The sequence below is a fragment of the Saccopteryx bilineata genome, chromosome 5 (genome assembly GCF_036850765.1).
Source record: "Saccopteryx bilineata isolate mSacBil1 chromosome 5, mSacBil1_pri_phased_curated, whole genome shotgun sequence".
NCBI classification, from domain to species: domain Eukaryota; kingdom Metazoa; phylum Chordata; class Mammalia; order Chiroptera; family Emballonuridae; genus Saccopteryx; species Saccopteryx bilineata.
In genome coordinates this window covers 140,237,146-140,250,048 of record NC_089494.1, presented here as the reverse complement: position 1 = coordinate 140,250,048, position 12,903 = coordinate 140,237,146, and the positions used below count along the sequence as shown (strand labels likewise).

Genomic DNA, 12,903 nt, shown 5'->3' with positions numbered 1-12,903 from the left:
TGCTGAGAATGGTTTCATGGAGCCTCTGCTTCAGCTGCTAAAAATAGCTCAGTTCCTAGCATAGCCTCAGATGTGCAGAACATCGACCCCAGATGGGGGTTGCTGGGTGGATCCCAGTCAAGGCACATACGGGAGTTTGTCTAGCTCCCCTTCTCTAACTTAAATTTTAAAAAAATTAAATAAATAAAGTTATGCTTGGATTTTCAACTATGCAGGGGTCAATAATCCTCCCTCTCCCTACGTTGTACAGGCACCAGCTTCATAGTGAGAAATGCTCAGGAACAGAAATAGAGCAGGGATGGGAGTGAGAAGCATTAGGGAAATGACTGCTGAAATAACAAGGCAGTCAGGGACAGACCCCTGAGAAGCTGGCTTTCCTGGGTTCCTGCCTGATGCTTTGGATGGATGTGAGCATAATCAGAAGTATTTCCTCCCAGATTTTGAGGCTGTTTCTCCATTGTCTTTGATTTCTGGGTTGCTTTGAGAAAGCTAATGCCGTTCTGACTCTTGCTGCCTCTCTTGTGCCATTCCGCCAACCTCTGGGCTGTTAGGACCTCTGTTTCCCCTTTCATCTGGATACCTCAGTAATGATCCTCAGTAAATAGAGCATCTCATCACTGCTTTCTTGTTTTTTCTTGTTTTTTTTTTTTGTTTGTTTTTTGAGAGAGGGACAGACAGACAGGAAGGGAAAGAGATGAAAAGCATCAGTTCCTACTTTCAGCACTTCAGTTGTTCATTGCTTGCTTTCTCATATGTGTCTTGACTGCAGTGGGGTGGGGCTCCAGTGAGCCAGTGATCCCTTACTCAAGCCAGCAACCTTGGGCTTTGAGCCAGTGACCTTTAGATCAAGCCAGCGACGATTGGGTTATGTCTATGATCCCACGATCAAGCCAGTGACTCCATGCTCAAGCCGTCAACTCCACGCTCAAGCCAGATGAGCCTACACTCAAGATGGCAACCTCGGGGTTTCGAACCTGGGTCTTCAGCATCCCAGGCCAACACTTGCCACTGTGCCACCGCCTGGTCAGGCTCATGACTATTTTCAGTCTCCAATCTCCCCCCCTTTAGTTTAGAGGGGAAAATCTTTAGAGTACTTTTTGTAAAACTTCTCTGTTCTTCCTGACCTCTTTTTACCCAAATCTATTATTAAGTTGTAGGACGCCATGAAGTAAGTAATCTCTGTTTTTCTTATTGGATTTCATTCCTTTCCCATCCCCTTGGTGTTTTTGCTCCACTCTAAGATTTTATCAATTTCTTTTTTCACTGATTTTTTTTTAATTTCTGCTCTCACAGTTCCCAGAGCTCGCTCCTGCTCTCCAAAACATTTCTTGCCTTTTCTTGGACTCTCATCTCTTCTTAGTTTCTGCGTTCTGTCTATTGCACTCCTTTCTTTCATGTTAGAGGTTCTTATGACATATCTGTGACTCCTGGGTCATCTGCAACGAGTGAGTGAGGCACAGGTGGACCAACAGGAAGCTCATATATATGGTCCTCACTGCTTAACCACGGAGTGTCCAAACAGAACCTGAACAACTGCCTTGAAAATTCTGTTGGTATCTTCCCACAGGCCAGGCAGCTCTCCCAGAGGGGTGGCTCCAGTGTCCTGCCAGCATTCTGTCAGGGGTCACTTGCCTACCTGCCCCTGTGCCTGGTGAGCAGAATCTGGTGTGTTGGCTCAAACCCTTCAGTCTAATGTGGGGACAGAGAGTCACTTAGCTACCTGAGATAGAAAGGGAGATGTGAGCAGGTTGCTATACCATTTAAAAAGAAAGCGGAGTCGGGGGGAGTTCAGTCAGGGCTCATGCTTCCCGCGCTCTCCGCACTCCTGTCTTCAGGGAACCTGTTGCTGGTTTCTTGAGCTTTCCTGAGCCGCACATTTTCCGTGGCAGGGTCTCCTTGTAGGCCTAGATGTCAGCTCTCCCTGTCTGCTGTTGTTTCCTCTCTCCTTCCCTTAATTCTTTAGGCTTTTTAAATTTTTTACTTATTTATTTTATTTTAGTGAGAGGAGAGAAAGAGAGAGAGAAAGAGAGAGAGACAGAGAGAGACAGAGACAGAGAGAGAGAGAGAGGGAGAGGGAGGAGGGTGGGAGCAGAAAGCATCAACTCCCATATGTGCCTTGACCAGGCAAACCCAGGGTTTTGAACCAGCGACCTCAGCGTTCCAGGTTGAGGTTTTATCCACTGCACCACCATAGGTCAGGCTAATGTATTTTTTATTCCTTATTACCATGTTAATGGAATTTCAGGAGCGATAGAAATGAATTTGTTCCATGAGTTGCCATATTTAGCCAGAAGTCGTATACTATTCCCTTTTACATCTGTCCTGCTAAAGGTTACTCTAGAGTAGGGGTCCCCAAACTTTTTACACAGGGGGCCAGTTCACTGTCCCTCAGACCATTGGAGGGCCAGACTATAAAAAAAAAACTATGAACAAATCCCTATGCACACTGCACATATCTTATTTTAAAGTAAAAAAACAAAACAGGAACAAATACAATATTTAAAATAAAGAACAAGTAAATTTAAATCAACAAACTGACCAGTATTTCAATGGGAACTATGGGCCTGCTTTTGGCTAATGAGATGGTCAATGTCCGGTTCCATATCTGTCACTGCTAGCTGTAACAAGTGATATGACGCGCTTCCGGAGCCGTGACGCGTGCGTCTCTGTCACCGGAAGTAGTACCGCACGTGAGCAACGCCGTGCTTTGCAGCACCGCCACATACAGTACTCCAGGAGCATAGGACGGGGATGCGTCCTCTGCTCCTCTCACTGACCACCAGTGAAAGAGGTGGCCCTTCCAAAGTGCGGCGGGGGCCAGATAAATGGCCTCAGGGGGCTGCATGCGGTCCGCGGGCTGTAGTTTGGGGACACCTGCTCTAGAGGGAGTCGTTACTCCTCAGTAGATTTCTCACAAGAAATAGGATTCAGATTAAATGTCAGGATCTCAGATACCCTGGTTCAGTTCTCCATTTCTGAATAGCAAATGACCCCGAATATAGTGACTTAAAACTACCACAGTTATTTGTTTGCTTATGATTCTGCAACTTGGGCGGGTTTGGAGGGGGCGTCTCATTGTCTCATTTCTCTGTCACGTGACATCAGCTGGGGCAGCTCACCTGGGGATGGAGGGGGGTAACCTTGCCAAGATGGCTCACCCTCATCTGGCCAGGCATCCTGGCTGTAGAATGGTGCTTAGTGGGGCCATCAGCTAGGCTCTCCATTCTTCTCTGTGCAGCTCCCACGTTGTTTGGCCGGACTCTACCATGACTTGGTTTTGTGAGGGAGAAACCTTGACGACACTCACCAATAAGATACGGTCTAGTGTGCAAGCACTTATCTAGCCTCCGTTTTGCATCACACTTGCCAATGTCCCATAGGCCAAAGCAAGTCTCATGGCCAAGCTCAGACTCGATCTGGGGAGAAACTAGACTTTATAAGAGCATGACTCCTGTGAGACATGGCTTCTTGGGAGCCACATACCCTCTGGAATAAAATTATGTGACCCTTTGTTTGTTTTTCTTTGTGTTACTGACTTGTTCTAGTTTCTTCCTGAGACATTGAGGTGACAGACTCTTATAGAGAGTTTCATGTGGTATAAACATTTAATACATACCTATCAGACCACAGAATTATTGTAGCATTGCCACTTAAATATTCCTGAATGGATGATAAAGACTTAACCTATATATCTTACACATGGCTATAATGAATGTGTTTTTAAGGAAAGACATGGGAAAAAAATCACCTTTTGGGGTTAAATTCCTAAATATACTGTCGCGGTCCAACCACAACAAGTATATACCGGGGTCCCAATGGAAAAAGGTATGGAATTGAAATAAATGATAGACAGGAGACTTAAAGATATATGGGTTCAGGAGGACGCCACGGCAAACAGTCTCTACTGTTCATTAGCTGTAATGTCCATGCTCCCAGAAGCACATCCACTTTTATTCTTAGAAAAAATGTGGCCCATCAGCAATTCAATTAAGTTTCCAAGGCAACTCAAAGACAACCCCCACCATACCATCCAAATCTACTTTACACTAATAAGAAACTAGCTTCCAGCCTCCTCCGGAAAACATGGGTGAGACAAATGAGAATCAGGTGTAGCTCTTTGTTAACTAGGCAAATGAGGTGGGGTTTGGGCCCAGAACCTCTGTCCAGATTGCAAAAATACACTATTTATTTGGTCCCCAACAATATACCTTTCAAAAGAATTAAATATTGGCTTTTGCTTCAGGCTACCAGAGGTTAGCTTTTTGTTCTTTTGGTTTCAAAAAAGTTTGAAAATTAGCCTCTTTAACACCTGCCTGGACTCCAAAGAATAAAAATAGGGCCTGACCAGGCAGTGGCGCAGTGGATAGAGCATCTGACTGGGACGCAGAGGACCCAGGTTTGAAACCCCTGGGTTGCAGGCTTGAGCACAGGCTCATCCAACTTGAGTGCGGGGTTGCTAGCTTGAGCCCAAGGTCATTGGCTTGAGCCCAAGATTGCTAGCTTGAGCCCAAGGTCGCTAGCTTGAGCAAGGGGTCACTCATTCTACTGTAGCCCCCCAGTGAAAGCATATATGAGAAAGCAATTAATGAACAACTAAAGAGCTGCAATGAATTGATGCTTCTCATCTCTCTCCCTTCCTGTCTGTCCCTCTTTGTCTCTGTCATGCCTGCATGCACGCGTGCACACACACACACACACACACATACAGAATAAAAATGAGTACTTTTGAGATAACCAGAGAGTGCATTCCTTGGAAATTCCAGGTGTATATTTCTCGTTACATGCTTCCAAGCTTGTCCAGATATTCCGGTTTGTGATCAGACAGAAGTGGCTTAGATTGTGCTGCATAGCCCATGAGTCTTGCCTGTGGCTAAGTGCCGTGTTCATTTTACATACAGGGGTTCTCTACCTCCAGTACGGGGACGAAACCAAGCAGCTCAGGATGCCAAATGAAATCACAAGTGCAGACACGATCCGGGCTCTCTTCGTAAGTGCCTTTCCACAGCAACTCACCATGAAAATGCTGGAGTCACCCAGTGTCGCCATTTACATCAAAGATGAAAGCAGAAATGTCTATTATGAATTAAATGATATAAGGTAAGAAGTTACACCACGCATATGTGTGTCCACCACATTGCATTTAGCATTGCTACAGTTTGAACTGAGTCCCAGTCTCTTCATGTCCCAGTGATGAAAGCATTGCTTTTACCCTGACTGGCTGGTTCATCTCCCCCAGGTGTGAATTCACTCTTTGGTTTTCTATAAGTCACTTACAAGATGTGGTTTGCAAAGATGCAGGGAGACTTCTCCCACATAGATCACTGCATGTTACATCTGCTAAGAACTTAGGAAAGGATCCAGTCTACTGGTGACCTGAGAGTTGTGGAAATTGAGGCCCAGGGGGAAAGATCATAACAGTTAAAGGCACTCTTTATGTCTGGAAGTTTCCCAGCTTCTCAAGTGCTCTGTCCCAAATAGACAGAGCCTATAGACATCTCAGGCAGTGAATCCCACTGGGCCATTCTTTACGTGAGCAAGTCAGAATAGAAGCAATGGACTCTGTTACTGTTTATAAGACAAGAGGTGAGGAGTAGTCTCCCTTTCTATTTTTTTTCTTAAATAGTGAGCCTTTACTAAGGGCTCTCACTTCCAGGAGGACTTCCTTAGGGCCTCAGTAGAATGTACTCCAAAGTGAGGCAAAGTAATACATGGGCACCTGCTACTGCAGGTGGAAGTAAACGCATGTTCATTGACTGCAGTGGCATTGTGTATAGAGCAGAAGAGCCTATTTGATCCATCCTAGCCAAACAGCCTGAGAAACAGGCTTTAAATCAACACCCACAGCGGGTGCTAGTATAGCCTCTAAACAGTTTGGAAACTAAAAAAATTATTTAGTGACTAGTCCAACCTTTTCATTTTATGGTTCCAGATACTCAGATGCATAAAAATTAATGGTCTTATTCAAGATTAAACAGCCAGTCTGTTACCACACCTAGCTCCAAACCCGACTGTCCACATTCTTGGTCAAGAATTTTTTATTCCCTCAAATGCTCCGTCCTCAACTGATCTGGGCCACTGCTTGGATTTCTGGGTCCCGGCACTCTGGGTCACAGGCAGGCCTGTGTCTTTATTATGGGATTAATGGAAACCACTTTTTAAAAATATGCCTTTAATGCACAGTAAATATAAACTGATAAATATCTAACAATGGCCACAAATGACATACTTAAGCATGTGCCCAGGTGTATGAGTAATTGAGGGCTTTCAAAGTTTGACAGATGCCCTAAGGTGGAAGGTGCTACATCTGTTGCACAACCTTCCCACTTTTAAAAAAACGTGCTTAAATATTCATGGATATCAGAAAATTCATGTTTGTTTTATTAAGATAAATTATTAATCAGGCTGTCACCAAAAAAAAAAAAAGGGAATTTACAAAGTGTAAACTTAATCATTAAGTAATCATTTTATGTTTAAAGAGTATGTTTGCCGTAATATAACCCCATGTAAATTTTTTTCCCCATGGACACGGCATTTTACAACTATTCTCTTGAATTTCTGCATTTTGCAGTTAGGGGAATTGAGGGATATGATTATAATAAAGAAGCATGAAACTAGGCAAAGCCACTTGTGATGATAGAGCTCAAGTCTGATGAGGTTATTCAGAACAACTGGACCCTGCTGCCTTGTAGCCAGTGCAAGAATTTTTATATTACAGTGAGTCACAATATTCTAGAACCTTTCCCAAGCTCAGAGTATTACCAATACTTTCTTTATGCATTCTGAGGGAGTGTCATTCCATAGCTGCAAAGAGAGAATGAGAGGGAAGACAAAGAGAAACAGGTCCCCATCCAAAGTAAGATGATCCTTTCTCATGCAGATTTAGTTGATAAAATAGATGAGAACAGTGTTTGAGAGGAATGAGCACTTTAACATTGATAATTTTCAGTCATGTTTATATTTGCAAAAACGATGATCTTGTTGATCCTTATGCTGCAGTATTGATAGCCTGGTTTTTAAAAAAAATCTCATTTAAGTGGGAAGTCATTGATTTATAAATTTATCTAGAATTTTACTTATTAGTGTTTTGATTTACTTATAAAAGTAAATCTGAGCCTGACCAGGTGGTGGCGCAGTGGATAGAGCGTTGGACTGGGATGCGGAAGGACCCAGGTTCGAGACCCCGAGGTCGCCAGCTTGAGCGCGGGCTCATCTGGCTTGAGCAAAGAGCTCACCAGCTTGGACCCAAGGTCGCTGGCTCCAGCAGGGGGTTACTCGGTCTGCTGAAGGCCCACGGTCAAGGCACATGTGAGAAAGCAATCAATGAACAACTAAGAAGTCGCAACGCGCAACGAGAAACTGATGATTGATGCTTCTCATCTCTCTCTGTTCCTGTCTGTCTGTCCCTGTCTATCTCTGCCTCTGGAAAAAAAAAAAAAAAAAAAAAAAAAAAAAAAAAGTAAATCTGAAAAAATTTACATGGAGAAAATGTTTTTATTTGATGATAAATACAGTGTTTGTGTTAGATACTCACAGGTATGTCCTTTCCAAAGAACTACTCTATTTTTTTTCTTTTATGCATAAAATGTCTCAACTAGATCATATTTGAATGGTCAGATAAATCTTACCATCAACATTATATAGAACCTCCCTCCACCCCCAAAAATGTATCATGTAGATGTTAACTAAAGACAATGGCTTTCATCTAAACCCAGAGACAAATTTTATTTTACATCCTTAATTATTTTTGAAGTGAGAATGCACTTGTTAAATTTTGGCTGTTTCATCATTGTGTGGGGTTCTCCGTATTTTCCTTAGGGAAATGCCACAGAGAGCTCAGGTTGAAATGCTGTGTTGTAAATGTTGCCATGGTAAATCCAATCTGGGCCTTTACTGTTGGTTCATCTTGGACAAACACGTTTCTAAATTAATCATAAGCCAACTTCATGTATTTTAAATACCTTTAGAATCACACCAAGTTTTTTTTTTGTGGCTCAAGTATGATTTTCAGTTTCTTCATAGCATGACTGTGACTTTACCCTGAAGCAACAGAGTGAGTTCCTTTAGCGAATCCCCACATTCTTACCTTCTGTGAACTCCCTCCTTCATAGTAACCTGGCCCCTTCTAATAACAAGGAGTGCGCACTTCCCCCTAAGCTGACTTCTAATGAGCTACTTGAAATCTGGAGCAATCATGCAAGTTTGGGCTAGCCATTGCTTCAAAGCAATTACTGATGGATATTTAAAGGAGGGAAGCAAGACTAGTTCAAGGATTCTCCACTTTGTTTAAAACAAAAACATAACCCAATAATCCTAGCGATTGCAATCAGCCCACAAAATGTGTGGCTGCACCTGGGGGAGAGGAATGCATCTTACTGCACACATTTGCCTAAGCTCACTGCGCAGGCATTGCGAGCACTCACAGTGCAGGTGAGGCTGCACCTGCATGGGTTACCCTTCTGCTGATGAAATCTGTACATGGAGGGAAAAGGGCTCTGTAGACATTCAGATGCTCTTACATAATGTTAAGGTAGGAATTGAGAAAGCGGTGGGACTTCTGTTCTTTGCTGTGGTATGACGGACTCCCCAGCTCATGTACATGCTGGGTTCAGAAGGAGAGACAAAGAGGTAGAAGAACTTATCTGCTGCTGTTCATTCTAAATACCCTGCACATTAATTCAACTTGTATGTAGAAGAGTATTTTCAAACTGTGGAAGGGGAAAAAAAAAGGCATTGTAAAGATAGATACTAGTTTTGATCTTTGTGGTACCTTTTTTTTTTTTTTTTGGCTGTACTGCAAAGAGATGTTCTTTCTTTTGCTGAAACTGTTTGAAAGGGAAAAAAGCATTTCTTTTGTTTGTGTGTATTCATGAGATAAGCAGAAAACCAGGTGTTTCGGTAAAGTAAGCAATTAAATATTTTAATATTAACCAAATCTCTGAACATATTGTAGATGTTGGAGTTTTATTGTCTCTTAAAGTGTTACCTTTCTTTTTTCAGAATCTTGAAAGAAAGTTCATGCCATCCAATATCTATGGGTGGAGAATGGCACAAATATAATAATACTTTCAGGAGGAACAAAAAGAAGGAAAGAAAAGCTGAAGCCATTTTTCTATTTCTTATTTCTTTTTGCCTATTCGATGGTAAAAGAACTTTTGTCTAGTTGCTTGTTAACAACAGCTAGATTGTCCGCTGCTATCTTTTACTTGATTCTTATGGGCAGACAAAGAAAATGGCCCAAGTAAGTCTCCTTTTGTCTGCCATAGTTATTGATGTTTTTGATTCCAGGAACATTCAGGACAGATCGCTTCTCAAAGTGTACAACAAAGATCCCGCACATGCATTCAATCACATGCCCAAAACTGTGAACGGAGACATGAGGGTAAGTGTTCCTTTTCTATTTTTAATTTTATTTGCTGGTTCAAACCATCTCTTCCTCTGGTATATGTTCCTGATGTGTAATCATGCCCCACCACCAGGTTTTGAGTATTCTCACCATTCATCTCATCTGATGACGCATCTGTTTCTTGGTAGAGAAAGATATACTGGTCATTTGGGGCAAAGAGATTGGAATAGGGCATCACACACTCCCATTCTTCTCCAGCATGGAGTTAGTTCTCACTCCAAGGGGAACCTAATCATCTTTACATAAAAGATTTCTTGGTCCATAATACTTTAACTGACTCAGAGGATCTCTTCTTATTTTTTCTGCAATTAAAACATAACTGATATACAAACAACAATGGAAAAACCATAAATAATTGTATGTAAAATCTGTTAATGTTATTACATTAGCTATTCCAAGTCCTAACACTCTTATTAAATTATTTACCTTATAATTCAGTTCTGTGTTGTCGTTGCACTGTATTAAATATTATCAAATCTTATCTGAATCATGTTGAGGGCATAGTACAAAAATCTGCATGATTTGGAAAATAAAATTCTCTCAATTTAGATAATCTCAGATTATCCAAATGTCTAAAGTAGACAGAGATGCTTTAGAGAAGAAAAGAGCAGAGAAACTGAAAAGGCAGATTTTAAAACCATATTAAGGCAGGGCTGCTAGAAAGGGATTGTGTGTCTAACAATAGTGCTATGTCCTTCTGTAGGAAAAATGGGAGAAAAAAGGAAAGATCAGCTTCTCCATTGTACCTCCTCCTTCCTCCTCACCCCCACACTCAAATTTAGAAGGTGCTATTTTATATCATCTTTCTGAGGATTAGCACTCGGCTAGATGCTAGAGTTTACCTAGAAAAAAAGTAAATGAATTGGTTTTATTGCCAAAGAAGCCGAGGCCCTGTCTGTCTTCAAGTTGGAGTGGAGCGCCGGAGGGAAGCATCTCTGCTTCCTGACAGCATGTGTTTGTTTTCTGTTGCTACCGTGAGAATTGTCACACATTCAGTGGCTTAACATGACACAGATTTACTATTTCACAGTCCTGTAGGTCAGACATCCAACATGGGTGGACTAAAATCAAGGGGTCATCCACAGGACGTTGGCTTACCCTTCTGGAAGCTGAGGAGAGCGTTTCCTATTTTTTCCCTCAGCGTTTCAGGGTCACCCCTGTTCATCAGCTCACAGCCTTCTTCCTCCACCTCAAATCCAGGTAGACTGCATCTCTCCGGCCCTGCTACCATCACCACATCTCAAACTCTCCCTCTCCACTGCTCAGGACACGTGTGATTGCACGGGGCCTACCTCAGTCTCCAGAATCATCTTCCTATTTTAAAGTTAGCTGATTAGCGACCTTAATGCCCCTTTCCCACATAGTCACAGGTTCCAGGGTTTAGGATATAGACATCATTGTTCTGTCTACCACAAAGATATATAAGTTTAGGACCAAGAAGCCAGGAGGTCCAATGCAAAGTACTGGAAGGGTTTCTGTATAATTCTGGCCTGTAGTGTGAGTGGTGACATTGTGGGAGCAGAGGCCACACTTCTGGCAGAAAAGGCCTCTCACGTACACAACTGCTGCTTTTTTTTTATGTCAGAAATGATGTGTGATTTGAAGTGAAGGCTATGTGGCTACTTCAGACAGTCTAGGATTTTGAGGTATATTTTTTGCCACTTACCCTCTAAATGTAGACCAGCACCTGGTGAAGACAGTTCAAGCCATGCTAATCAGGAAGCATGGACCGAAGATTACAGAGTGCTTTGTGTTTTATTACTTCATTATTCTCTTTCTTGGTGATGTTCTTAAGAATCTTTGCTCCCTTGGAAATCTTTGTGTTTGCTATATCTAGCCTTTGAACTGGAGTTTCATGGTGCTCAGGGTTCTGTTTCTATTCCATGAAGCCCACACAGGGCTCCCAGAATTGCCTCTGAAAATCTTGTTCATGGCTGGGGAGGACACCTGTTTTAACTCTCGAGCAGATGTGGTACATACATAAGGGGCCAGCAGTGAGGACCGGCAGGATCAAATATTAACCATATGGACAAAGCCTGTTGGAACTCAGAACTCTTGCTGTGCGTTTCAGTGAAATGGTTCTGTTTCTACTTTTTGAGGAGACCCTTGCTATCACTTTCTGAGTTGCCCACAGCCTACTTTAGGCAACAGTTATTTTATATGAAAAAATCTACTCCTGTCCGCAGATGAGGAGAGGACGAACATTCACCATCCAACCTGCTGGAAAACTTTGAGGTTTCAGTGAAGACGACTTAGAAATGGGAAATAGGACACAGTTTAAAAAACTAACCAGGTGTGATCGTGCCTGCAGTTTGTAAGTCGGCCTCATCACAGATTCCAGAAATTAGAAAACGGCTCTTGTTCAGCCTCACCTTTTGGGTCCAGAGGTTGGAATGCTCTCTTTTTCCTGATGAACGTTGCTACCTTTCCATCAAAAGAAAGCAGGCTCTGCTGAGCCCTGTCTGCAGCGCAGCTGCATAGCCCCACTGTTCGTGGTGAAGAACAGAAGGAGAGAGCAGAGCAGGATGAATGCTTGTAGACTAAACTGAGCAGTACGGTGGGTGGCAAGGCGCTCGGTCCTCCCTGCGTGTGGAGTGTGCGCATGGCCATGGGGGGCTGTGTAGCGCACACTGCGTCCACCGCGCCCCGCACACAATGCCATCCACTTTCGTCCGCTGGCCTGCAGGGGCCGCCACCCAAACCAGTGCACGCACAGAGCGTGCACAACACTGGTAGACCACACAGAGAGGGAGCAACAGCAATGCCAAGACTTTGCAGCGGCCTCTGACCCTTTCCTTACACCAGTGGTTCTCAAACTTTTTTAAGTTGGGGCACATTTAAGATCCTACAAATAATTGTAGTGTACTATATACAAATTTCTGAGAAACATGTTATAATAATTAAGTCAAATATTAAAGAAAAAATATCTATAAAGTCCAAGCGTGCTTTTATGGTAATTAAATGAAATAAATATGACAAAATTAAATTTATTCTGACATTAAAAAACATTTTTATGTTACATTTCTTGAGTTATGCTTTTTAGAATTTGTAAAAAGGGGATTAAAACGTAAAAAAATGACAAAAAAGTTTATCTTTTCATATATAGAGATACATTCCTAGTAATATTTAGTAAATTCAGCAGGTCCCGGTGCAAATGTGTTAAGTTCTTTCATTCTCATGTTTATGAGAAACATGAGCCTGATGTGTCCTAGTGATTTCTTCAATGTTTGGGCATATATTTGAAAGATAAACTCTCATGTCCTCATCAATACATTGAATAATTTTTCTCTTTTTACTCTTAATTGTGTTGAGTGCAGAAAACCCCCACCATACTTATCATCTTAACTTTACACCAAACAAAGGATAGAAGAAACTTGCCTCCAGTCTTTCTGGGGAACATGGGGGGTAGTGTAAACAATCCAGCACCACAGCTTAACAGCCTTTTGCAACCTAATCAGGCAAGTGAGGTGGGGGGTTGGGCAGTCTGTCAGCTTACAGCC

The 12,903-nt window shown here is 42.4% G+C and overlaps 1 protein-coding gene across 18 annotated transcripts in view; it reads left to right on the top strand.

Moving 5' to 3' along the window:
• Positions 1-12,903, top strand: part of KIAA1217 (KIAA1217 ortholog) — a 623,712-nt gene that overhangs the window by 497,533 nt on the left and 113,276 nt on the right. For all 18 annotated transcript variants that reach the window (XM_066233561.1, XM_066233566.1, XM_066233573.1 and 15 more), the window contains 2 exons: positions 4,899-5,097; positions 9,286-9,379. In XM_066233561.1, the coding sequence (XP_066089658.1) occupies positions 4,899-5,097; positions 9,286-9,379 (293 nt within the window). The remainder of the gene's footprint in view (positions 1-4,898; positions 5,098-9,285; positions 9,380-12,903) is intronic.